The sequence below is a fragment of the Haemaphysalis longicornis genome, unplaced genomic scaffold (assembly GCF_048455015.1).
Source record: "Haemaphysalis longicornis isolate Haplotype H1 unplaced genomic scaffold, Haemaphysalis longicornis Haplotype H1 scaffold_1, whole genome shotgun sequence".
NCBI lineage: Eukaryota > Metazoa > Arthropoda > Arachnida > Ixodida > Ixodidae > Haemaphysalis > Haemaphysalis longicornis.
The window spans coordinates 253070510-253098272 of record NW_027526203.1 but is presented as its reverse complement, the minus strand read 5'-3'; the positions used below and the strand labels follow the sequence as shown (position 1 = coordinate 253098272).

General features: G+C 47.2%; 1 protein-coding gene and 1 pseudogene across 2 annotated transcripts in view; both read left to right on the top strand.

Annotated features, from left to right (window-relative positions):
* The first annotated feature begins 1114 nt into the window (after nucleotides 1-1114).
* On the top strand, nucleotides 1115-21525 carry LOC144144324 (uncharacterized; annotated as a pseudogene). Its single transcript, XR_013317216.1, has 4 exons — nucleotides 1115-1257; nucleotides 4953-5118; nucleotides 19099-19185; nucleotides 20769-21525. The product of XR_013317216.1 is annotated as an uncharacterized LOC144144324 (transcript).
* A 2483-nt stretch (nucleotides 21526-24008) lies between these two features.
* LOC144169223 (uncharacterized) overlaps nucleotides 24009-27763 on the top strand; it is a 16431-nt gene continuing 12676 nt past the window's right edge. Inside the window, exons 1-3 of the mRNA XM_077698279.1 lie at nucleotides 24009-24364; nucleotides 24921-25049; nucleotides 25937-26152. Coding sequence (XP_077554405.1) covers nucleotides 25946-26152 — 207 coding nt within the window. The 5' untranslated portion in view covers nucleotides 24009-24364; nucleotides 24921-25049; nucleotides 25937-25945. The remainder of the gene's footprint in view (nucleotides 24365-24920; nucleotides 25050-25936; nucleotides 26153-27763) is intronic.

The following is a 27763-nucleotide window of genomic DNA, read 5'->3' as shown; positions in this document are numbered from 1 at the left end:
TTATGGGGAATCACTGTGAAAATTGTGGAAATTGTAACAAGTACCGCCACCTAATTTTTAAATTCAAAATGGTGCCTCTTGTCAGTGAGAATGAGCGTCCTATTCCACTACTGCTAGCGGTTGTTTTCCGGGAGTCGGTTGAACTACAGGACTAGGTTGAACCCCATACAGTTGCGCACAGTAAATGTTGCCCGATAACGTGAACAACGATCTCAAATTGCACCCCAAAGCGAAGCACGAGGCTAAATAGCGCTAATATAGGCACCGATTTTTAAAATGGGCATTTAAAAACACTGCAAAGCTTTTCTTAACCTCTAATTCATGCTCATATATCCAAGTGGGGTAATCGGAACGCAAGATACAAAATATGCATTAGCCCTAAGATGCAGTCTCTAGTGATGACGATTGGGATGCTGTGATATTTGTGGTTGTATGGAGTGTTTATTTGCAATACCCTCAGGGGGCCTTGGTAAGGTGTTTCAAAAAGGCTCATGTATGCCTGGCTCCTAGCAAAAATTTGTGCTCTCGTATGTGCATCATGGCATCACCGTGATCATCATGGCTAGTCAGCCAGGACCAGAATGGTTAGCAGGATCATAACACTGCTTTTCCGAAGGCACTGAGGAGCAATAGTGGGCATAGCCGACATAATAGTGGCAGGCATAATAGCAGGCATAATGACACCCACCACCTATCATCATATTCAGTGTTCTTACTGATTCCCTTGAAAGAAGAAATTTACTCTGAGTTTCAGCTAGGAGACAGGCATGCACCTTGTGAGATAATATAATGGGCATGACTTTTGCAGCATCTCTTTGGTGCTGGCTTTGTTTAAGCGGTTTTCGGTGGGAATGACAAAAACTTGTCGGTTGCTGCTGTGTTGAGGGCAGTGCCGAGCTGGCCCTCCTACCAGGGAGACTACTGCCATGACCTGGCAGCCCAGCCCGCAGTCGTTGCTGGGCAATATGTCAGTAAGCGACGACGCGCTCATACGACGAGGTGTTGGAGACCACAGTGGGGCCTGAGAATATCATCTGCTCGGATGGTGGGGTGGTGCCTGCGTAGGCCCTCGAGATAGCCTCCTCAAAGGACGCGATGGAGATGTCCCCGGTGACCACCAGCACCACATGACAGGAGCCATGGAGGCAATCCTGGTGCCCAAGGAGGACCAGGAGGAGGAGGTGCTGCAGGTTGAGTCTCATCACGGCCAAGGTGACGGCCTCCATTGACGGCAACGACTCCACAGTCCTATACAAGGTGTGGTCGGTTTTGTGCCACAAAGCAGTGTAGTGTGGCAATTAGCAAGTGTTGGGAGAGAGAGAGAGAGAGAGAGAGAGTGGTAGTTTCTTCTAGTGCAGTGCATGGGCCTGGGCCGGCCCGAAAGTCCGAGCCCGGCTCGGCCTGCGGGCCGGGCTCGGGCCGGGTAGCACGCATTTTCTCGGGCCCGGGCCGGGCTCGGGCTTGAACCAAAATTTTGTCGGGCCGTGCTGGTCCGATCAGGCCCGGGCAGTTCCTGAGGCCCGGCTATCCTGTGCCGCAAATTCTAAATTGTTGGCAAGAGAAAATTTTCTTGTTGATATTTCAGATAAAGTGAAAACAAAAAAAGGAAGTGCTAGTTCACTACCGCGCCGTTAAAAGATATGATGAAAAGACGATTGCACTTAGAAAGCCTTCACATCAATAAAAGAAACGTCTGGGTCCCATCAGCTTGGTGGGAGAGAGCGGGCCAGTAAATGAGGGCACTCCAGCCATACACTACAACATGATTGTATTTTCTCTCTCCTTTTCAAAGTAAAACAAACGGAACAAACGTGACCTGGATTTCGCATTGTGTGCAGAGTTTAAAGAACCAATTTTCTAGGCAGAGCCCATGACTTTTTCGCGCAAGAATTTTTTTAGATCCATGACTAAAGGCAAGAAAGAACCGAAGCGCAGATATAATCATGCTGCCAACATAACTAGAGGGAAAGACAAAAATCAAATGGTGAAAACGGACGTATTGTCTGGTCAAATTTCAGCAAGGAATGGAAGAACGAAAGGTGCAATGTCTGTTGAAGAATTGCAATAATAAAAAAATCCACTTACTTGGAAACACTTAAGGTATCCTTGGGTGTGCCTTGATTTCGAAGACTGGCAAATGAAGTTACACGACTACCAAAAATACAGCTTCTAAGTGAGGATAAGTTGTACAAAGTTCGGTCCAAGTTTAAAGGAAATTTAAATATAAAGTAGTCGTATTCACTTTGCGCTTACGCTTTTTAGGTTTACAGCAAACTTCTTCAAGTTCATTTTAATATCCTGTCGGACTAGGGATGATATTTAACGACACTCTGGCGGGCTCGGGCCAGGCTCGGGCTCGGGCTCAGATTTTAAAAATTTGTCGGGCTCGGGCCAAGCTCGGGCTCAATTTTTATAAATTTCTCGGGCCCGGGCCGGGCCTGGGCCGTGTCTCTATCGGGCCGGGTCGAGCCGGGCCTAGAAATTGCGGCACGTGCACTGCTCTAGTTTCTTCTCCAAGGGGGTGGGGCCCTCATTCCAGGGCTTTCTGTCTCCTGGACCACTCTAGTACCCGGTATTCAGCATTCGCTGATCAGCCGGTTCCGAGCTCGCCAGTGCTGCCTTCCAGAGTGTATGTCTTGTGTTGTTTCGGTGGTGGAAGGCCATATGGAGGGGCACTGGGAAATGCAGAAGTGATCTGATCAGCCGAGCATGTTGTGTTGCTCAGATCTTTGTACTGTGTACTTTGGAAAAAAAAAATAAGCCGGGAAAATAACTACTAGAAAGTGGGGTATAAACTTGCTTAGACTCTCTGAGAGGCTAAGTGCCTACTTGTTTGCTTTAACTAATTTATGCCTTTTAGGCGCTTTGAAGGAATTAGTTCTGTTACTTTATATGGGAAGAATGCTGCACTTTTCAGCTGTGTTTTTACTCAACTTTGTGCAAGCGTGGAAAGCTGTGCACCCAGCCAGGCTATAAGGCAATTTCTTGAAGCCCTGTGCCTGCTCTACTTTCAATCTGCATACTATGTGAGAGAAAGCAAACCTCTGCTCGGAAAGCATCGGCTGCTTTCTTGTGGTGGTAGAGCAGACCTTTTTTTGAAGGAGTACTGAAGAGAGTTCTAAACATTTTGTGGTCACATTACCATGACAAAGCTTGGTGTGTTAGGCTGTGCTCAGGGTTATCTTTATTTTTTTCTTAAGGGTGGGCTTTTCTGTTGTTCTTTTTGCAAGAAAACTGCGTCTATGATGTCAATTGTCATTCGCCGTTCTTTGTTGTTTGGCGATGTTGGCTGTGAAGGCGCACTTGAAGCCCGCTGTGCAGCATTTGATGGATTGCAAGGGCATACACCTCACTCAAATTGTGCCTGAATATAAGCCAAGTCAATAACAGTCATGAAATAGACTAGCATTAGAAGTGTGAGGACATACAGCAAGAAGTGACATTGTAAATAAGCACAACGCCATTACACTAGCTTCTGAGGTGGCCGGAAAAAGTGCTTTGTTGTATTCATGCCAGGATGACAGACGGGGGTGGCACACGAACGTGGCAGGAACGGAATGGGTTTATTCCATCGTGACAAACGGGTGAAACAAAAGAGAGGGCTCGCTTGTAGGCGAGCTGTGTTTATAACCACTGAGAGCGGAGTCGAAGCCGAGAGTGTGGTGACGACATGTGACGTGGCCAATACAACATCCCTCTGGACTTAATTTATGACAACATAAGTATGGTTGGTATCTCTCCGGCAGCTGCCTCTGTCGAAGGGGGTATCTCCGCTGCTGCGGTGGGTGCACGGGGGCCGGTTGAAGGTCCTGACCCGTGGCAGGCTGACGCTGGGCACCACTGCTGTTGATGGGCTCCAATGGAGCAGACGTGTCTTTCTCGGGCGGCACGCAAACGATGTGATTCCTGTGACGAGTCCACTGAAACACACCACGAGGGGTCATGACACTCAATTTGTAAGTCACAGGTCCCGTACGAGCGAGAATTATCTTTGGCAACCACTTCTCTCCACGACTGAAATTTCGCACTTTCACACTATCACCCACAGTCAAATGTCTCTCGTGTCGCTTCGATGAGCCTCTGCGGAGAGTCTGGGTAAACTGTTTTGCTGCTACCTTTGCTTGAATCGACGGTTTGACCGCATCGAGTCGGGTGCGAAAGCGTCTTCCTAGAAGCAACACGGCTGGAGCTTTGCCTGTGGTAGTGTGGCGGGTGTTACGGTATGCCAAAAGAAAATCTGCAAGAGTGGACTGCACTGGTACCCCTGCAGATTTTCGCAGCGACGCTTTCAGTGATTGAACAAAGCGCTCTGCTTGACCGTTGCTACTTGGATGATAAGGCGCTGTTCGAATATGACGCGTACCTATACTGCGCATGTACCCAGCAAATTCTGCAGATGTAAACTGCGGCCCGTTATCTGAGACGAGCGTCTTGGGAAACCTGAAGTGGCAAAACAAATTGCGTAAGCAGCTGATCGTTTTTTCAGCTGACGTTTGCTTCATTACAAACACTTCTGGCCACTTTGAATGCGCGTCAATCACAACTAGTAGCATAGTACCTTTGAAAGGTCCTGCAAAGTCTACATGAACGCGCTCCCAAGGTCGGGTCATGCGTCAGTTATGCGTCCTTCGACTGCGGCATGAGCAACGTCAGGTGCGATCACACATTGCCTGCTGTTTCACCGAACACTGCTACCACAGAACAGGGAGGATTTCGGCTTCCTTGTAGCTCGTAAACGTGTCAATGCATAGTGAAGATAGCAAATCCCCAAAACCGCTTAAGAATCTAATTGTCATGCCAAGCCCAAGCCAAAAAGGGGGGTCTTCCCATGAACCCCCACGACGACATGGCTTACAAGGCGCATTTCCCTCTCTAGTATACTTACTAAGAAACTCTATGGGTGCGTGGACTGACTGCGGCAAGGAGTTCGTGACGGTCTTACACCTGTGCAGGCACTGGCGCATCCCCACAGGCAAGCCACCCTACCCGTGCAAGGTGCGGGGCCAGTGCTTCTGGCGTAGCACCCCACTCAAGGTGAACATGTGCCGGCACACTGGCGGGGAGCTCTTCATGTGCTGTGTCTGTTCCGAGAACTTCAAGGACCACGCAAACTTTAAAGTGAGAGAGAAGGGTTCTTGATGATTCGCAGAGATAAGGACATTGTCGCTGAAATAGCTGGCTGTTGTAACCTTCTGCATGGGGCTGAAAATTGACGATTTTCAAATTTCGGGGGTTTTGTGGACCAGAGCTACACTTGGGATATGATGCTTGGCATAGTTGTGGGGGCTATAAATTAGTTTTGACTACCTGGGGATTCTTAACATGCGCAGAAATCTTCACACAAGGGTGCTTTCGTTTCTCGCCTGTCAAAAAGTCATCCCTGTGGCACAGATCAAACCCACATTATTGGATTCATCAGCCCAGTGCCTTAGCCACTGAGGCACCACACTTTGTTGTCCAGGAGCAGCTGAGCAGGCTTGACCTAAACAGGGCCCTAAATAGGCCTCCAAAGGTTGCGATTTCACACTTTCAGTGATAGAATATGCAGTCGCAACAATATCTACTGAATATTACACCTCTGCACGCTGCAGGGGCCGCACAAAAATACACAAAAGATGTGTTCTTTTTTTCTTGTTTACCTCTGACTTCTCGTCACCATTCAAAAGCACCAATGACACAACTTAGTGCCTGTGAACCTGCGGCTGTGACATAGCAGCCCCTCCAGCAGTTTAGTGCCACTATTGGCGGGTTGTTTGGCTTCGGCCAGTCGGCATCTCCAGCTTGAGGGGAAGACGCTGGTGGGTTGAGTGCTTTGGGCGGAAGTTTCTAGTTGGTGTTGTCACTGTTTCTGCGAGAATCTGTTTTTTGTAGGAACCAGTGCCAATCTCCCCCATCCGTTGCACAAGCTTAGCTGAGTTTGTATATTTAGTGCCTCGTTTACAAGAGATGGTAATGATTATGAAGCATTTTCTGCAGGTGGAAATGCTTTGCACAATGGCTATTAGCCCCTGCCCACACAGTGTGCAAACAGATGTAAGCCGAAGCAGCCACAGCATGTTGCTGCTCTCTAGAAGGGAACTTGTGGCGAAAGCAAAATTATGCATGCGCGTAAGGGGATTATAGTGTGGCGGAAAATTTCACTAGGGATCGTCATCCGCAATGCTAGTGAAAGTGGTGACCAAATAATTGCTTTGATGTTTGGGATATTGTGGGGTTCTTAGGTGCGACCTAGCCAGTACTCCGGCGTAGGCCACCACGCTAGCTCCCGGCGTGTCAACCACGCGGGCTCCCGAGCCTACGGCAGCCCAGCGAGGTTTGCCGATACGGGAACACAGTAGACAGTAGTGCCGAAGCACAGCCGCTTATTTGGGGACTCCCCAAAGCATGCGAGCACAAGGCTCGACGGCGTTCACGAATCACGCCGTCCGGGTCGTGACCGCGAACGGGAGGCAGGCACTCACGGCGGGCGACAAACAACAGTTCCCACCTGAGATACGTCTATCCACCACCGCCGCGCTGTTCGGCCGATCTTGCCCCAACCAGGCCTTCAGCGAGACTCCCAGTCTCCCACGCGCACACGATCGCACCGCCTGCACGCCTATGCCCCGCACGAACCGGTGGTGCCATCTCTCGGGGGCCGCCAACGAACCAGTAGAGCGCCAGACCGGTTTCCATGCAACGCGTCTCTCCCGAAGCGCGCGCCGGCTCGGGATCGAGGGCCGCGGTTCTGCACGATTCCCACACTCTGCCCCTTGAGCTCGAGTGATGCCACATTACACCACATTCGTCACAACGCCTCCAGTCAGCAAAACTGCCACCAAACGCCACTCCTACGCCAGTCCACACCAAGGTTTGACACACGATGCCGTCGTCGCGATGCTTGCCTCACAAATCCACAAACACATTGCACATGTTCCGAGTCTCTCGTGGTTGAGCAGCACAGCAGGTTGGCAGGCCCGGGGGTAGCCTGCAGCCGCAGCCGACGAACGCCGGGGTCACGCCGTGATGCGACCTCCACTCCCAGCTTGAGGCAATGACAGGAACGGCCGCGCCCACTGCGCCTGCCCAAAGGATCGCGTCGCTCGCATAGGCGCCAGATACCGCCGCCTCCTGGGTTCTGTGGCCGCTTTGACCGCAGCTCCTCCCGAACAAGAGACAAGAGATAATCAAGGGTCCCGGAAAACATGTCTTCTTGTAACCAAGGTCTCTCGTATGCAATGTTGCTAAAATGGCGAGCATAGGAAAACCAGCCAAGCTGTTCTCATTCAGATGTCTCTTATAAACAAGTGCCTCTTGTAACAATGTCTCTTGTCATGAAGTTTTACTGTAATTGCAATGGAGGAGTTGACAGACAAAACACTCACGAACCCAAGTCCTGCGGATGAAGTCGGAGCCAGCGAGATTGATAGCGACACCGATGATGACGGGCAAGCGAGGCTCTCGCTGCAATTGCGACGCTGCAGTCATACTTTGTTGGCCCTGTCCTCAGACAAGATGTCTTCGCTCAGTTCTACAAACTGGAAGCTGTGGTTCTGAAGACATTTCTGACTCATGGTGTGTAGTTGTGGATTGACCACTTTTTTGTTTACTCTTGTTACCACGCCTATTCGAATCAATCACCGGTGTTCGATGCTTTCTACAGTCAAAACTCGATCTAACGAAGCCCGATCTAGTGACCAAATTCGGATTCCCCCACAGGTGCCTATGCGGCACAATCCTTTCATAAACTTGAACTAACGAAACAGATTCAGTGCCATTCCCAATTTAACCAAGTATGTATTTTGAGAAACAGACACAGTTAATAAAGGAGCAATTTCGAATGCGTTTCATCACAATGCCACGAAGATTATTGCGCCACGTCAGAAAAAAAACGGGGCATCTGGTTTCGTTTTTACGGAGTTCTACAAGATAAACTCAGCAATCCTGCGGCCACAAACTGCAGCGTGCTGGCCAGCACGCTTTCCGTAATCTTGAAGGGAAAGGACGCCATCATCCATGCCACTTCGTTTGGAATTGGGCCAAAGAAAAAGAACCTCAAGACCACCCCGCATGAGAAGTTGGAGGTAGCCCTGTTTACGCTGCTCAAGGATATGAGAGCCGAAAACGTTCTGCTCAGCGGGAAAGTGGCACAACAAAAAGCGCTGTATTGCACATCTACTGGGGTGCAACTTCAAGGCATACACCAGCTGGCTTATTATTTTCACCGCGGTCTTTTGGTACATTGCTAAATTATCATCAGGTGAGCGCCGTGGCTACCGCAATTACGATGTCGTGGTAGCTGTTTGGATGCGCCTTCTTTTAGACATTGAATGTATAGTATCAACTGCTTGTAAAATGGCATTCTCGATTTTACGAAGTTCTTGATTTAACAAAATAATTCGAGGTTCCTGGTGACTTCGTTTGATCGGGTTTTAATGGTATTGCCGATTTCGACATGTTGTAGTCCTTTCACGTACACATAATGAGCCCCGGTGGTTAGTCTGGGGCTCATCTGCGGTTAGTCTGGGGACTTTTAGAATCAGTTAAAATTTTTCTGCTCCGGCGGCGCTGAAATTTTTGACTGTTTTTTGCGAGCTGAGGTGCGTGTATTTTTGCGAAAGGGCCGTGGCTGCTGCACTTGACAAAAAAGCATGCCGCTCGTGGTTATGCTGCATTACCATGAAACTTGTTTGATCAAACGGTCAATACCAAATTATATTTTCAGCTTTGTAATCCAACAGCATTGAGAGGTTATAATTACCTGAAAATGACACCATGTATTCACTAGTGATCTTTGGTTAAGAGAAAGGGTAGCATTCTTCTACCAAAGCTTATTTCTGTAGGTCCCCCGCTTGTCTAACAGGTGGACCTGGCATTTACAGCCAGTTTCCAGCAGTTTCAGTTTTGTTTTTGCGTTGAAAAATTCACATATGACACTACTACACAGTTACCCAACTTTAAGCCAATTTGCCATGGCACCTCTGTCGCCCACTACTGTTCCTCGAAAAAAGCATGCCGCTCGTGATTCCACTTCACCCACGCCTTACTTCTGCGATAGCAGCTTCAGCAGAAAGTCGAAAAGGTAACACCAAGTCGTCGAATATCAGTTCAGACAACAAGAGCGCTTCCAATCGGCCTTGAACACCGCCAGCTGTTCACCGGCCAGTTTCATTTTCGTACGAGGGTATTTCTGGAGGTCTAGTGTCGCTTGTTAGTAGAACTGTCTATTCTGACAAAGTCTCCAATAGGCTTGATATTGTTTCTTTTCGAAAATGTTAGGTGGCGTTGCAATGTAGGAGGCTCGTAGTGCTGAAATCACTTCATCACGTGACAGCTGCTTGGTAAAAGCTTGCTGGGTACGATTCTAGTGCATCCCACCTTATTCCTGCAAGTAGGGCTACCATAGAGAGTCAGAAGATGATAATAAACCGCAAATGAAAGTTCTGACAGATAAGTGATAATCCGAACATCAACAAGCATCCACCACTGATTTTAGTTTTCAACTCCAGGCAGATTTCTTCGCATCGCTTGCTTGCCCTGAAATTCATGATGGCCGTAATCACTGACAAGGTGTTTTTACATCACATGGGGACTAATTTGTGCCTCTAATAATGTCAAACCACCAGATTTCTTACATAAAACCAACCAAAATTGCACATTTTGAAATGGAAGTTGGGCTTCACTACAAGGTGTGGGCACCAGACGTGCTAACATTTTCTTTTATATCTGACGAATTGTTCCACGCAACTCAATTTTTTTTCTAGGACAGGTTTGAAATGTTTACCTAGAAAATGTATATTTTAAAGTTTTTCTACTACTGGTGGTTTGTTGTACACAACTTCCTTCTTTTTCATTTTCTTCGATGCCTAGGCAAAAATTTTAAATCTGATAATTTTTTTCACAATGATTATTTATGAAAACATTATTAAAACTGGTGTTGTTTGCAAGGGCGTTCAATCATATGCATTTTATGCGACCGCAATATGTGGTTAACCAACAAGTTTAGCTCAAAGAAAAATGTTTTCTTAGACTCCTAAAAATCGTTCAATTTCCTGCAGTAACAACAGAGTTTTAAAGGAGCCATGAAGAGAAAATACAACTTCGTTTGATTTGAAAGAACCAGGATTCAGTATCTCACTCAGTTCCATTAGAGCCACAAAAGATGTTTTTTTTAACGAAAAAAAAAGCGGGAAGTATTTAAAAACTTTCAAATTTTGTGCCACAGTGACGTGTTATGAGCAAGAATGATGTCATGCGGGCCAACAATACAACATAATTTTCAGTGGGTTAACTGCACGTTAGCACTCAAGTGATGCGGTCAAATGGAACTAGAGGCTCCATTACAGACGTCCAGTCATGTGTCGTCGCGACAGGTCAGTTAGGCGGCCGCTAATTGCACAAACAAGGTTCCGTGACGTCATAGAAAAGTTGCGGGAAATTTGCTAGGGGGTCGCGACTGCTTCACACGTTTTCTTTAATACATATCTCCGTTATTTGTTCGAAGATTGCGATGATATTGGTATCATTGTTATTGGGACTAAGCAGTCTTTCTAATAAACCCAACTTGTATTTTCCGCCGCGGTGGCTCAGTGGCTAAGGCGTTGCGCTGCTGAGCACAAGGTCGCGGGTGTTCGATTCCCGGCCGCGGCGGCCGCTTTTCTGATGGAGGCGAAAAGCAAAAATGCCCGTGTGTACGAGATTTCGGCGCACGATAAAGATCCCCAGGTGGTCAAAATTAATCCGGAGCCCTCCACTACGGCGCGCCTCATCGCCTGCGTTGCGTCGGCGCGTTAAACCCCACAATCAAACCAACTTGTATTTTGTCTTCATGGCTCCTTTAAGCAATAAGTGCCTGCTGCAAAGAAAATGTTACCGTTTGAGAATAAAAGAATTAAAAAAATTGTCCATGTATGCAGTGCACCCATTCCTGCCAAGTGTCGCTGGAAAGAGAGGAGGCCCGAAACCTAGCGTTCTTTGATTAAGCGACCTTGGCGCAGTGGGCTTGGTGTCTTGTTATCTCCATACCTGCTCCGCTACTTGCTGTTGATGTTTCTTGCGGCGGCCCTAGGGAGATCGTATTTATAGATTTGCAACACGAGTGCTCTCGCGATAAGTGGAGTCGCAGTGGATGGCGGGAAGGACGAGGTGTGTGTCCTGGCAAGAGCTCATTACAAGACGTGTACAACTTCAAAATTGATTTGACAATAAAACTATGTATGTATATACTTTTTATTTCTGCATAAAAATGTTGAGATTGTTACAATCAGGGGTGCACTAGAGTTGGGTAACAACAGTACAACACTCACAGGTAACTTAGTCCTGTTATGGTCATTTTTATTTTGTCTTTATTTTAATGTCCAGATATAGTGAAAAAGAAGGATATAAACAAGTTATTTCTGTTTTTCAATGTGTTCGGTATAAGTCGGCTGGACTGTAGTAGGTGGAGGATGTGTGCCAGCTTCTAAAAAAAGAAAACAAACTGGCTTATTGCTGAGCGAAGTCAATGACTGCACATATCATGGAGCAAGGATGGCCTTGACAGGTGCCTCTAGGTGGTCTTACTCCAAGCTGGTGAGCTCACAGCATCCCCAGTGCTTTGAGGCTGGAGGAAAGAGCGAAAACCCCAGGCCTTCTAATTGGCACTTTTCAGTGAACGCCAACTTAGGTACCTCAGAAGAGTTGAAGGTTGAGCCGGTTGGTACATAACTTTGAGGGTAGGGGCAGCGCAACAAACAGGACGCAACGGAGACGAGACAACACATAAGCGCTTACTAAGAACCAAATTATTTATTGCATCGAGGCGCCAGCTTTATACATACGGGTCGGCCTCCAAAACAAGGAAAAAGAAGAAGGATGGGTAGGAGAGAAGGAACAAGGGAAAACTGCACCAAATTCATTCCTAAAAACGCACAGCAATGGTGACGGGGCACATGATGCGTCAAGTTTTCAGATAGCGAATCTCCTTCTTGATGAGCAAGACACTTGGTGTACTAACACAATCTTCACTTTACTGAACAATGCAAAACGCCTCAAAAATCTCGCGTGCCTTCTGCTCCCGACATCGGCCCAAGATGCTGCGTTTTTCAAATGGCGTGCAGCCACAGCTTTCATAGTGCGCAGCAAGGTGAGCGCCAGCAGACACATTGAGCGCATTGGCATGTTTGCGCGAATGGTCATTGATGCAATGGCCCATCTGGCCTGTGTAACATTTTTTGCAAAATTATTGGGATGCTGTACGCAAGTTGAGATTTGCACTCAGCACAAGGCTGAGCATGCTTCTTTTCACAGGTCTTAGCTGCATTGTGCTTGGAGTTAACTGTCTTGCACAAGCATGAAAGTTTGTTCGGCGCCGGGAAAAACGACGGAAACGCCGGCTCTTCCAACTGCTTTTTTAATATTGTGCTAAACCCTGTGTGCACAAGGAATTGCAACCGTGCTACTAATGGCCACATCCGGGGGTTCCCGACTGGCTTTGTTGGTAGTAGTGATCTCACAGAGAAGTGATTCTGCGACACTTTTTAAAGTTTGGCTTGGGAAGCCAGCCTCAGCCAACCTACAGACCTGCGAAGTAAAACTTACCTCCACTGAGTGCTCACATGACTGTCTAAAATAGCCGCCCCCAGGCCAGCTTTTGCTATGCCTCTCTTCACAAGTTTTGAGAGGCATGAGGGGTAGGGCAGAAGGCGCTTCTGAGAGCGAGGGAGGGGCATATGTCCAACGCACATGAGAGTTAGTAAATGTTAGTTCTGGATCTCAAAATCTTATTTTGTAGTCTACGGCAGTTTCCGACGTCAGCTGTAACGGCTTCAACTCAGCCTGGAAGACATCCAAGATTTCTTCCATGTTTGCTTTCGTGTTGGTTTTGTCCAATTGCTAAAACGAGAAAATCTTCAACATATAGATATCTAAAGACTGTCTCACATTTGGTCATGCGTGGTGCCAGTCTTAAGCGACTTGCTGTAAGCTAGATTTGTAAACACCTTGCCGTAAACACTTGTTGTAAACACCTTGCCGAAACGCGATGTGAGAAAGTTTTAGTGAGAAAGTGGGTTAGTGATAGATGCAGAGATTTTGTGGACGTTGAAGGGGGACGTGGGTCTTAAAATTAGATTTTTTTATTTACAGGCCCATTTTGATGAAAACTGGTGTGCATGTGTATTATAACCAGGTGATTACAAATCTGCAAGCAGATTTCAGTTGTCTTGTCTAGAAAAAAAATATGGCATAATGAAAATTTTTAATTATGCAATTTTTTACTGGGGGGGGGGGGGGTTTATGGGGTTTTTTTTTTACTGGGGGGGTTTATGAAAAATTTTTATTAGAAAGTTCACTTTCTAAAGTGTGCCATGCGTCGCAAAGATCCACTGCCAGGGCTAAAGCTCACCAAATCCATATATACGTGTTTTATTAATCAGAAATAATTATCAAAGTTGGGAAGAAACAAAACAACTAACAGCAATTAGATGACATATCACATGATTATCATGTTTATCAAGAACAGACGAGCCTTAGTCTGAAATTCGGTTCCTCCTGAAAAGAACCACACCAAGTTTGTCAAAATTTGTTCACAAAAACATCCTCAAAACCTCCGTAAGGCTAGGGAACTGCTCGAAAAACACAATGCTGAGAAAAACTCAGTTAAAGTTTTACCAACGAGCCACTTTTATTTACAAAGACTACAGGAGAACAAAAAGGCATAAGCTCACTTTTTCCTCAATACATTGACTCCAAGTTCACTGAAATTGGCTGATCCAAACATGACAAAAACCTTCGTACATCAGGGACACGTGGGAAAAAAAATGTTAAGGGAGTCACTTCACAATGATGCATCGCTTCCATCATTCACGGAAGCCCTACTTATTGGCTCATTTTGACGAAAGTCGGTGTGCAAGTATATTATAATCAGGAGATTACAAATTTGCGAACAGATATCAGATGCCTCATCAAGAAAAAAAGATATGCTATTACGGAAATTTTAATATATGCATTATTTTTACGGGGATTTACAGAAACTTTTTATTAAAAGGTACACTGCACAGGCAAATCCTTACATGCATATTGTTTTGATCAGAAATAATTATCAAAGTTGGGAATAGACAAAGCAGCAATTAGGTGACATGTCACATAATTAATCAAATATCATGTTTATCAAACAAGGGAGAGCTTTTTAGCCTGTAATTCAGTTCTTCCTGAAAAGAACCACACCAAGTTTGTCAAAATCAGTTCACGAAAACATCCTCATAACCTCCGTAAAGCGGCTAAGGCGTTGCGCTGCTGAGCACGAGGTCGCGGGTTCGATTCCCAGCTGCGGCGGCCGCTTTTCTGATGGAGGCGAAAAGCCAAAATGCCTGTGTGTACGAGATTTCGGCGCACGTTAAAGATCCCCAGGTGGTCAAAATTAATCCGGAGCCCTCCACTACGGCGCGCCTCATCGCCTGCGTTGCGTCGGCGCGTTAAACCCTACAATGAATCAATCAACTTCCGTAAAGCTAGAAAAGGCTAGGAAAAAAAATGCACGAAAAACACAAAGCTGAGAAAAGCGCAATCGAAGTTTCACCAGCAATGCCACTTTTATTTACAAAGCCTAAAGGAGAACGAAAGCTTTAGCATGAAGCTGGCTTTCTCCTCTGCACATTGATACCAAATTCACTGAAATTGGCTTATCCGAGCATTACAAAAACTATTGTACACCAGGTGCATGTGGATAAAAGAAAAAAATGAAGGAGTCACGTCACGACGGTGCATCATTTCCAACATTCACAGAAGAAGCTTCATTGCAAGACTGTACTGCTTCTCTTCACACTTCGAAAGTGTTAAAAATGCCGTCCCACACCTGTTGCATGTTGCAGACGCGAAAAGCTTGTGGAGAACTTCCATTTCCATGATGACGAACTTTGTGCCGATATCGCTGTCGTCGCTTACAAGACTGACGTTTGGCAAATCAAGCTTTCGCAAAGCAGCAGACTTCTCTGCCCAGGAACCATTCACGTTATCGACAACAGCTTCACGCTCCATCAACTCTTATTCAGTGTAAAGCCCAGTGTCAATGCGGTTTGCGCATAGGTCCATCCACTTGCAGCGGCAAACTCACTTGCATTGGCACAGACGTCGATGGTATCGGAGAGCTTGGCTCATTCGAAGCAATGGGAGGTGAAATGATGTCCTGTGTCGGCACATTTGACGATTTCGATGATGCAGCTTTCTTGTTCCACACGCTTCTTCATTTTCCACTCGCTTTAGGCAGGCTCAATTTCAAGTGGCCGTTCCATCCCATTGAAATGCTCAAAAGTTCAAGGCGGGGGGGTATATACACTTCAAATGTAATTCTATAATACACTGAAGTGAGTGAAAAATAGAATTGTATACAAGAATATCGCGAAATATAAGTAAGGGGAATGGCAAACACTAGAAATACGAAGAGCAGAAAAATTCCAGCGCGGACAGAGAATGGCGAAGCGAGCAATAGCAGATGCCGCAGACAAAGCTACACGGCCGCGCCAGAGGCTGGGGGAGATGGCGTGCGCCATAGCCCAATTGGAGGGCTGCGGGGTGAAGAAGCGTGCACTTTACCCAATCATATAGCATCTTCGATACCCCGCATGGCTGCACGCCAGGGCGCACCGGTGCGTCTTTTCATCCTCAACAAACCTCACCGTGCGCACCATCTGTCCTCGATAAACTGGGGCGCAACGTCGCGGGGCAATTTTTCGTTGCCCCGTCCACCATGAGAGTCGACAGTGCAATGGAGTGCAATCTGAAGATGCATTGCAGACGACGCCGGCGAAGCGGCTTCCTCCGCCGTGTGCTGCAGTGACGACGCATCAGTACAGTGAATTGTAGCATCGGCGCACTCGTGTGAATGCGGAAGGGGCTGTATATTGTTGCTGACAAGCATGAATTGCTTGCTAATTCATCAGACAACAATGCGACGGGCAGATAACAGGCGTTAATAAGGGCCGGAGATTGGAAATGAGGACGCGAACTTCGTGTACTGCAAAGAATTGAATGCATGGCCAGCCAGCTAGAGCTCTGCATTCGTTTCGTTCGATTGAATTACACGAACAGTTACGAGTGCCTAGACCACGAAGACCTACATGTTTTGCTGTAGCGGAAGGGCGGAACATAACAGGCAGTCGCATTATGGCTCTCAGAACAAAGATGAGAAGCAGCTTGTAGGTAGCTGTTTAGTGGAAGCGGTGAAGTACGTCGTCGCGCATGTGTGACGGATATGGCTTGTGTGTGCATATAATCATAGGCTTTCAGTAAATATCACTTTGTAGTGGCGCTGTGTCATGTTACGCTGCTTTTTAGCCACTTGTGAATGTTTTGATGAGTTGCTTTCACAGCTTAAGAGATGACGCTAGGGTAGACCGCTCAGTTTGTCCTTGATCAACGCTCCGTACCGGTGCGCACTGTCGTGGGACACTGTGCTCCGTGCCGGTTTTGGGGGCAACCTGGTGCGACCTCCCCCCCCCCCCCTCCTCCTCCTCCAAATAAAAACGGCCTTTAGGAGGGGGTGCATGAATTATAGAAGGTTGAATTTGTGTTGAAAACAAGACAACAGGTTTTTTGTCATGCAATGGCATTTATTGTAGCGTTTTTCTAGAGAGAAATCAACATAACATTTGTACTGAAAGTGGCTGAGATTTTGGTTATTGCTCTGAATGTGCTGCTCTGTATAGTAACCGCACACACTTCTTCCATTAAAAGCTCTTTGCATCTCACCCGCTCTCGCCCGAGTATTTTTTCTGCTTGCATGTCTTTGCGAAGCTTGTTGACACATATTTATCGTCATAGTTCTGAATTGAAGCTTATAAGATGCAAAAAAATCGAGGCACAGTGGCCAGAAAACTGGCCAATGACTGCCGGTTTTAAACATGGACCAGCAACTGGCCAGCTGTCTAGAAAACCAGCCGCGCCGGTCAAAAACTGGGCAGGTGGCAACACTACCCAATTAGCGCCCTCATTGCGATGTTTGTGGCCCTCAAAACAACGCCATTTGTCGCGCTGCTATTAGCACAAAGGGAGCGATCCAACTAGTTTGTAGAGTGTCGTCCCCCCTTTCCTCATGATGGAGAGATGTGTGTCAGCCATTCTTCACTCATGCGAAAAGCGGCAATATCGTTCTGGTTTGATTCTCCTCCTTGTGGGAGTAGCAATGTGCTTGGTTGAGACGAATGCGGGGCAGCATTATGACCTTGATCCTCAGTGGACACGGTGGCATTGCATCCCGCTTTTGTCACGGAAATAGTTAGGTATCGGATCCTGATGGTGCCACTTGCCAGGTACACAGACGTACACGCGGACTTAAAACATTCTTTGACAAGTGCCTTAGTAATTCTTTCAGCATTGAATCAGAATGGGAAGGTGTAACGGTGTGCCTCTACATTATGCAATGAACGAATCTGGGGCCACCGAAAACTGCTTGCGTTGCCTAGTGATGGAAGAAATATTCTTGGAGTAACATGGTGAGTGGAAGGCCATAGCCATGCTGTGCGGTGCCTTGGTGTACGCCAGTGAGAAAGTCATTGAGAGTGTTGACTCTGGCTTTCAAAAGAATTTTTTGTGGGTTCAAATAGTGTCTCAGTGGTGCCACTTGCCCAGATTTCTCTTTGCTCTCTTCATTGCCTGTGTGCCTCCTTTTGTTGTCTCGGCTGTGATTGCATCTCTCCCCTTGTTTGCTCCTCCCAACTGCTCGTGTCCTTTTGTTGCACAATCTGTTTTCAAAGATGCAAAACTTTGCGTGTAGTCACAAGACACTTATTCCCCGTCTCAGCACACTCAGCCAGCCAGAGAAACCATGCAGATCTAACGTACACTCATACAATGGTGATCGCAGATGCATGGTGCACGTCTGAGCAAATTTAGAAAGCTGTTGTCAGTGGTCCAAGAATATGAACCACAACTTTTGTCCTACCCTAGTCACAGGTGCCTTCCTGCCTTTGTGCACCCGTGTAATGTCATCAGTAATGCTTTAGGCACCTAATAAGCTATAGTGGCACCACACAGCATGGCTATGGACTTTCATTTGTCACCTTCCCCAAAGAACATTGTTTTGGCTCACAGTGCCGGATCAATGGCTGCAGATGCTGACAACAAAATGAGTAAAAATGAAAGAAATTAAAACAGTTCCGAAGTCATTAAAGGGGCCATGCAGACAAAACACAAGTTTGGTTCGTTCAAAAAATTGCCTTGTAACAATTATTTTTTAATATAATTAGGAAAAAATGGAATGGCCACGCAACTCACTAGCTCAATTTCCGCACTAAAACCTGTGACGTAATATGCTCAGCTGTGCAATTGGCTGAGGCCAGCAAAAGCAAACGCAAGTTAGGCTGGGCTTATAAGCTTGCAGAATGAGCTATATTCGCTTACATGTAATGCATCGTCATTTTATGGCAGTAAGAATGGTGTGGTAAACAATGGAAGTTACGAAAGTGCACATAAACATAGAAGTACCAGTGCGTACTGCTGTTGGTATTGCGCGCACTATGTTTGTTATAGCTGCACAGCAGTGTGGCACTTCGCGGTTCTCTCACATGAGACTGGCTGATTGGCGTAAGCGACATTGTCTTACGTGACCCTGTTTGTTAAGCATACTGCATGTTTCACGAAACGATTACTACTTACCCTAACAAAAACAAGCCAGGTGCAAATACGGTCAGAAACAAAGCAAAGGCACTCAGCAGTCCAGTGCAGTATAGTGGCGTCATCTAGGAGGACTAACGGAAAACAAGGCATTCGGCAGTCCACTGCAGACTAAACAGCGCACTAATGTTTGCTTGAAGACCTGTCCTGGTTACGTCATTGCAGAAATCACAAAACACACAATTTGGCGGGAGAATCAAAATTTCAACTTAAAGTGATTAAGTTCTCAGTGAATAAAGCATCATTTGCTGCCAGACAAGCGCTGGGGGCACTACAGAGCTCCAAAACTTTCGAATAAAACAAACTTGCATTTTGTCTGCATGGCCCCTTTAAACTCGAATAAGTCTTCGGGAACACTCACAGGCCAAAGGGGCACCGTGCACCACTGCGAAAACCGCATGATCATAGCCGACGTGCAGCTCTTGTGCTAATTCTGCTTGGCAGTCTGTGCAGTCTCATTTTTTTTTTCAGCGATTCTAAAGCAGCAAAGGGTGGAAACTATTCAAAAGTGGTCATGTTTTTCACGACAAAGAGGAAGTCGCAGCTCCCGCATACAAGGTAAGTGAGCCACGCGCCACGGTTGCTCAGTGGCTGAGGGGTGCTGCTGAGCCTAAGGATGCGGGTTCGATAGCCAGCCACGGTGGCCCCGTTTCAGGTGGGGGCGAAAAATGAGAGTGCCTGTGTCAAGATTTCAGCACACGTTACAGATACCCAGGTGGTGGAAATTAATCCGGAGCGCTCTCTACTACAGTGAGCCTTGTAGTCCATGCATAGCTTCGGCATGGTAAATCCTAAAAAGTTAGAAACATTTGAAGATACGTTAGCCATGTGAGCTTTATTGGTTACCCATATTTTCGCTGCATTGAGCCTGCACTTGTTGTATGGACAAGATTTTATACCCGGTGGGTTTATTTCCACACTTTTCCCGAGACATTTTTCAGGCCTTCAATTCACAACACGCGAAAGACTTTGCCCGTGACAAACTTACAGCGCTACCCCCAATAGTTTTCTTCCTTCCAGGGCAAATGATGTTGCATCTGGGATAATTTGCAACTCGGCATTTTTCAGGCAGTCTGCAATTGCTGTGGCAACCTGATATGAGGAGTAGGCAGTCACCCTCATTTTTGACACGAGCGTTCCCGGGGAGGTTTTTTTGCAGTTTCATTTGTCAACAGGGGCTCATTTAATTCACCTCGCACATCTTCTTTGCAATCTACGAGCACGATTAAAGTCGGCATGAATGATGTGCGACTAATAAGGCCGCAATAAGCACAAGAAAAGAAAAGAAACATTTAGTGTTGCGAGATTAATGGCAAGTAGAGAGAAATTTCTTCCAAAATAAAAAGTAAGAGTGGAAAACATGGTCAGCCCGCGAGCAGATACAGCCGGTAAAACGCTTGTCTATAACAGCGATTTCAACTTCCACCAGCTACATCCGAAAACTGCCGAAACATACTCGTTCCAAACATGTCGGAGCCAAACGCGAAGGGCTAAGACTTCAGAATTCCATAGTAGTTTTATTCAAATCCCGCTCCGGCGGGGCAGGATAGGGCTGAGAGTACGAACGCTGTGTTATAGACAAGCCTTTTACCGGCTGTACATATCTATAAGGCATTGATATGCTTCAAACAAGCAGAATTGTTGGCTAAAAAGATAACTGTTTTACCAGTACTTAATAAAGCATCTGAGAACACCTTGCTGGTTTCCACTCTGTTCTGTCAGCGCAGCAGTTTAGGGTTTTTGTTGCATGCACAGGTGCACTTGGTGGAGCCTGTAAACGAGCCCTCACATTATCCAACACATGCTGAAAATCGAATACTCCTGCTTGTCTTCAAAGCATGGCTGTGTAGTGAAATTGCAGAATCGTGCTTCTGGAAAGCACTTTGGGTGTAGCTTTGAGCATGAAACAATGCCATAATGCAGGTGAGAAATTGTCAAATACCTGTGCAAGCTTGCCTTCTACAGGGTGTTGCCACCGAGGGCCACTATCTTGCTGCATGCTTTCCAAGGTTCTGCCAAGGCTGTAAAAGTTGCTAGAAGTATGTGCGCAGAACTGGATCATCATTAAGTAGGCTTGAAAGTTTTGGCCTAGGCCATATCGGTTGGGATAACATCACCTCCTCCTTCCCCCGTTCATGCAGGTGCACCAGAACTCGCGGTATGTGCACGTGACGACTCACATGGGCAAGCGGCCCTACGCGTGCAACATCTGCAACTGCTCCTTCACCTTCAACAACACGCTCGTGCGCACATCCGTACCCACATCCGCACCCACACGAGGGTGAGAAGCCCTACAAGTGCGAGCTCTTCCCCTTGCACTGCTTCTCCTTCATGGCCTCCAGCTTGCCCTCTCACCGCAAGAAGCTCGCCCAGGAGCGCCAGTTCTTCACCTGCGCCGTCTGCCTGCAGTTCTCTACAGCCACCACCCCGGCCTCGCACACCAAGGCCCACACGGGCGAGGCCTGCTCCCGGGGCGTAGCCAAGTTGGCCGGTCTGCAGGCGCACACGTGCAAACACGCAGGCCAGTGGGCCTTCCACTGCGACGAGTGCGGCAAGAGCTTCGCACACCAGCTTCACCTCCGGCAGCACGTGCAGGCGTAGCACGAGCCCATGCACCCCGTTGACGTGCGAGACGTGCCAGCAGGACTTGTCGACGTTGAGTCTCTGCGGGTGCGCATGAAGATGCACAACATGTCGCAGGGGACCTGCGCCATTGTCGTCTACATCAACAAGAAGTGACCCCAGTCTGGCTGCTAGTGTTTGTTAATGTGTGGGAGGGTGGCTTAAGGAGGAACAGCTGCGAGAGACCCTGCGCCACCCTGGAAGATGTCTGGCAATACACTTGCATGTTACCCTGTGCGGTTGTGAGGACCGTGTTCTTTTTTTTTTTTTTTTTAATAAACGGTCAAGGTGTTGCTTGTCACAAGGACACCTGTGCTTGCGTGCTTTGGGTGTGTGGTTGTCATTGTCTGAGGTGCAAGGCAGCAGGGATGGACAGTGTGTAAATTGGAAAACCTTTTATGGCGGTGAGATTGCAGATCTGCAGGTAGCAGGAGTAAGGCCACATCCCTTTCTCAACATGGTGTTAAAAACGCTATCTTTGCGGCTGGTGTTGCAAGCGTAAGCTTACTGAAGGCAAAAGAAAAACGATTGAAATGAATGAACGGGTCACGTAAATGAATGAACGGAGCCCTTAAGGGTTCAATAAATAACTATGAACACTGATTTTCAGCATTGCGGGACCAAATATTAATGTGAAAAGCATGTGAAATATTTGATTTATTCTCATGGAGTACTTGCTCAAGGCTTGCATGGAGGCTACGTGGTTCTGCGTAACAGTGGATGTGAAAATATGCTCCAAACTTCCTACAAAATTAAAAGATGAGAGAAAATAGGGCTAACAATACTGTATCACATGACCCCATCCCACATTTTTGCTGAAGCTGCACATTTTCTCATCTTTCATGACATGCTACTTCATAAAAAGTCTCCAGTTATCGCTGAATAAAGTTCCATGTTTGCTTGTCCAGAAACAAATGTTCATTTAGTATCCTGCACTAGTACAAGATCCTTGGCATAGTAACATTTCAGTCTGATTGACGTGCTGACTACCTATTCCAATTGCCATTAAGACATGGTACCAATTTCCCAATGTGATTAAATTAAAATAGTGTGAACTGCACTGAAAGTGCCTAAAGGCAGTGTGGCTTGAATGGAGCTTCTTTTGTAGGGTATTCATAACTTTGACTACTGCTATCTCTGTCTTTACAAGGAATGATGATTGCTGTGCACTCCACCACCTCATCTGGTTCTGCTGAAAATTCGCGACCCTGTAGACATCCCTAGCGTTTCAGCGATTGCAAAATTTTCCATAGATAGTGGTCTCGCACAAGCAGTCTATAGAGCTGCGAGTCTGCGCCCCATGCCAACCCAGCCCACCTGTCTGCCACACCAACCTCTCCGGGGATACACATCCATACCTTTTGTCTTGAAGCCACTACAGAACCTCACTTCCTCCATCTCCCCTCTTCTCTCTCAATAAAATGATTCTAACACGGTAGCAGTTACATTACACTATGCTGGTTGATGGTCTGACTGACAAGTGACCTCCTTGCTGAACCGAGTAAGTACTGACTTGATCCAGTATATTCGTAAAAAACACTTTCTTCCTAGGTGTTGTTTAAAGAGCGGGAATATTTATTTGCGGACGTGCGTATAATGACAAGCCCTTGACAGTGGGCTGCAGACGTTTTGTACGTAAAGAGATTCTCCCCGCGGCAAGTTCTAAAAGCATGTTAGCGATTAATTAACCATTTTTGATAAAACGGCTAATATTTATGGGCAAAGCCAGTTAGGGGCTCGGGCTGGTGGCGTCTAATGTCGTCGACGGAACCGTCGTCTCATGTAGTCACGGTAATAAAACACCGAGACCCTCGTTTCGTAACGCGTACTAAAAAAAAAAACACCGGAGCACTCGTTTACGCCTCGCGCTTTAACCACAGACGCGAGACATTTACAGCAAAGCTCATACCTACCCCCAGCGGTTTGCTTTCCGTTGGCAAACCGACAAGGCGCCAAGAATGCTCTTAAACACTCCCCAGGTTTCACGTCAATAATGGTGGCCCGGGATTTTTTTTATTTGTTACTGTTCGGGCAATGTAATAAAAAAGTACAAATCAGCTGTTGCATGCAGCATATTGAAGCACGAGAGTCCTGAAAAACTGTTCTGTCACTCAACGCTTAGAACGATTTTCGCAAGTAGCGGACGCCGTAGGAGAAAGAGATGGCGCACGCAAGGATTTGTACAGCTCCAGAAGTTTGACGTCGAGTCTCAAATGTTTTCTTCTTCACATATATCATGCAGTAAAGACTTTCTGTCACCTTTCCTCTACTCTCCAAACTGCTGTGCAGTATCTGAACGATACATAAGCAATGTTTTTAAGCTTTTGCAACAGTGGTGTTCGCAGGTGGCATGGCCTGCTGTGAATGCCATTCTATCGGAACTAAATCCGTAACATCTATTATTTGTATCGCGGTGTTTCGTGGTAGTAGTACTCTGAGGTGCCTTATTCATGGAGGAAAAAAGCTTTTTTTCCTCCATGGCCTTATTTTAGTTACATAGAAGCACGGAGTAAAGTTAGGAACCAGAATTTCAAACCGCAGTGCCGCAGTTTCGAATTACTCCTCATTTTGCACGAAACTGCAGACACACAGATATTATTAACTTTATTGCTTCAATCGTAATTTAATAAACTATAATTAAAGAGTATTTACTATTTTATCATTATACCGTTATAGTTTTCACGTAGTGTGCGAAGTGAAAAACTGTTCAAGTTAGCACAGTATCGTCTGCTACGGTTACAAAATGGACGCTACAGCACCGTCATCTGGGCTCCCTTCGTACGAACAAAATAACGCAAATTTCCTTGTATTGGACCTTACTGGAGGCTGGGATAAGTACTTGAAGCTGATCTGCGATACACTCACTCATGTGGTCGCACTTGCATTGAGCTTGCGCGAGCGGTCTCACCGTATTGGTGCCTTGGGAGTGTTCGTTTTGACGGACCGGGTAGAGTGCGTATTCTCTTACCAGTATTTAAGAACAAGCATTCGAACATTTCTGTCTTCCCTTACTGGCCTTGTGGATCGTAATAACTACGAGTCTGGCGATTCCCTGGACGCTTTGTTGTCCGACCTCGCATGTTGCGTCGAAGCGCAGTTCGACGGCTATTACAGGGTAAGTTGTGAGGCCATTACTGTTACCTCAAATTCTGCTTCAGAAACCAATTTTCGTTGCGTCTGGGGCAGCTACCTGCTAACACCCGCTACATGCTTTATGTAATGTTGTAAATATGCATTCTTTTGTGAAATATGAAATATGCATGCTTTAAAGCATGCATATTTCGGTTAGCGTGGCAGATTTCGATGCCTTTCCTAGAGTGACTGCGGGCGGTTTGACTATATTTGAAGTTTCCAATAATCCTAGCGCGAACAGCTTCAACACGAAATAAAAAATCGACTGCGCTCATCAGTACTGCAGATTAGAGCCACTAAATAAGCTACGCTCATCTAGTGGCTCTATCGCAGATATATAGTTTTCTTTTTCCGGCGGGGGGGGGGGGGGGGGGGTGGCAAGGGGTAATCGTTGATAGGACAAACAAATACGGTAATTTCACTGATTCCCCATGAAACCAAAGTCCCGTACTCGTACCACCAGACCGCGCGCAACTCACGCTCGCACTAGAGCCACTAGATGAGCTTATTTAGTGGCTCTAGCTCGCACCCCCACGCAGAGCCATTTCGGACGAACATGGCCGCCGCTGAATGTGACGTGCTTCACCACACGGTCGGACTGCCTGGCGGAGAAGCTGGAAGCCGCGCTGTTGCAGCGCTTCTGCGAACGCAAAATCCACGCCGTGAATGTGAGTCTGTATGTGTGCGCTTTTCCTACGTCCGCTGTCGTCGTGAAGACTGTTGTATGGAGTTTGCGCGCAAAAAATAGGTCGCCCTTGGGATGGGAGGGCAAGACACATACGCTCACAGATGTGAGGGCACATGTCATGCTCTTGCGCTGTTAAGATAGGGACCAGAAGACAAAATAGGGAGTTTTAGCAGTCCGTCCGTTCCGTCCTGTACGTAGTTACCGGGTTTACCGGGACGCGACTGCGCCTGCGCGCGCGGAAGGGCGAGGAGGAAGGGAGAGGAGGCGCCCCTCACCATGGAGAATGCACTGACATGGCGAAGAAACTAATCCCCCTACCGCGACGAATGCCCAGTGCCCAGACGGGTCCCGGTCAGCACAGTAACTACGCACACGACGGAACAGACGGACTGCTAAAACTCTCTAATACAAGCTTTGTTCATAAAAAAACTGCTTTGTTCCGATAACAATGATACCGTGTGTATCGGAAACTTCCAACAGATAATCTACATACGCGGAAAAACTCCCCAGCCACTCTCCAGCGATTTCCCTATGACGTCACAGAATCTTGTTTTTGCGATTGGCGGCCGCTGACCTAAGGCACTGCCAAGAAACATTACTTGGCGATTATAGTGGAGCCTCCAGCTTCGTTTGGTCGAACCACTGAAACGCTGTCGTGTAGTTAACACACTGATAGCCCTTATTGGGTCATTCCTGCCCATATTACGTCGCTGTAGCGCGAATGTGGAATTAAATATTTCTAGCGTCTAGTTGGAGAAAAGGTCTTCCGAGGCTGCAATGGAGCTGAGTGAATTACCGAAGGCTAGTTGTTTCAAACTGAACAAAGTTTTATTTTGTTTTCACGGCCCCGTTAATCTTGGCGGCCAGGTGTACCAGATGGAGCCGTGCCGCCTGGAAGAGTCCGTCAGCCCCGGCGGGTCCCGGCCGACCCCGCTTCAGCCGTCCTCTTCCGGCTGGCTCTTTGTGCGGCGCCTGCCAGCAGAGGCGTTCGCGCTCGAGGCGGCCGTCAAGAGCTTCCTGCTGCCGCCAAGGTCCAGCGAGGCGCTGCTCTGCCTGGGAAGCTCGGCCGATGCTGCAGTCGAAGTTGGTACTGGCCGTTGCCGACGCACGGTTTGCGTACTCGGTCATTAAGCATGAATCGTAGCCGGTGCTTCGGAGATCCTGGGAGGGCCCATATAGCTTGTTTAGTTGGGCTGTCTGAAGCACCTTTGTTGCGTGAGCAATAAATGGGCAAGTCGGCAAATTGTCGCGTCGCTTAGAGAGCTGCCTTCGCAGCGACGGTGCCGACGTTGCCAAGGTGACGTCAAGTAGAAACGCGGTTCACTGCTTGCCGCCTCTCCGCTGTTTCAACGGGTCCCGTGGTTCCCTCCGGCGCTCGCACAGTTCTCTGTAGAACGTAGTGGGCTGTGAGTGCAGGGCGGCAAGGAGGAGGAATGCACTTTATTTGCAGTATGCAATTGGTATGTGTATGGGTGGTGACCACTGGGCGCACGTTAAAACAGGATGCTGGAGCAAAAAGTGCGCATCGGGCCAAGCCTCAAGTTCGCAAGGGACGGGGACGAGATGCCCACGCATTCCTAAAGGTTCACCAAGAGATCCGAAATTATTTTTTAAACACCGACAATAAGAGCATGGAGTAGTTGATTGGTACGCTTGTGAACCGATGACGTAATGGTGACACGCAGAACAGATAGCTTAGAGCTGACTGCATAGGAGCGTACGGCTCAAGTTTCGCCGCGCAGATACAGCGCCGTTTCCTACCCTGGCGGGCTTTGCTCAGATTTCATCGGCGCACACGGGGTACGCTCATCCGCAGATTCGCTTGTCGTGCGCTTCTTGCTGCTACGCCGTGATGGAAACTCGCGCGCCTAAGGCAAAAGACAGGGCACTAGATATTGTTGTGTAGTTGAATGCCACAACAGCGTCTCAAACACGAAGGCAAAGGAGCCCCTCGTTAAGTTCTATGCGTTTCCGGCAAGTGGTTCGAGATAGACCGCCGAGAAGCCTGGATTAGGGCTTTGCGGCGGACAAAGTGAGTGACCCTTTCTCTGCCTTGCTCCTATGATTCAGAAGCTCAACTGCACTAAATTACCTTATGTGCAGCTTTCCCGCTCATGGCAGTCCTTTCAGCAGCGATTACTCTGTAGGTATTTAGCGTAATGTAAAGTACTTTTGCGCTGCTAATATTAGGGGTGAAAACTTGCTTTGCGCACAGTTTCAAGTCTTGCATGTTTTGCGGCTAGGTTGCTGAGCCATGGAAACTATCCCATAGAAATGCATGGGGAGTAAGATTTGACAGCGAATTGCACATGAAATATTCCGAATCCTGGAAAGTTCTTCTAGTGTTTTCATCTTCACGTTGACTTCTTGCTTTGTGCCAAATATCACTTTCCTGTAGTGGTTTTCTAGGTTCCTGAGAGGTCGGAATTTTGAGCGAGAAAGCTGGGTATGTTGTTTTCTAATAGCTCTGATGAGTCCCCATGGCTGCAAAAAAAAAAATAAATAAATAAAAAAAAAGACACACGAATATGCAGCAGGCACTTCGTAAAGAACGCAAATAGCGAGAGCCAGTCCAACCCAGCCTACCTGCCGACTTTGTTTCCCGATGTGTACAAAAGGCGGCGGGTAAGCGGTGAGAGAAGAGACACTCGAGGTAAGATGAAGCGGAGAATCGACCACATTTCGCACTGACTT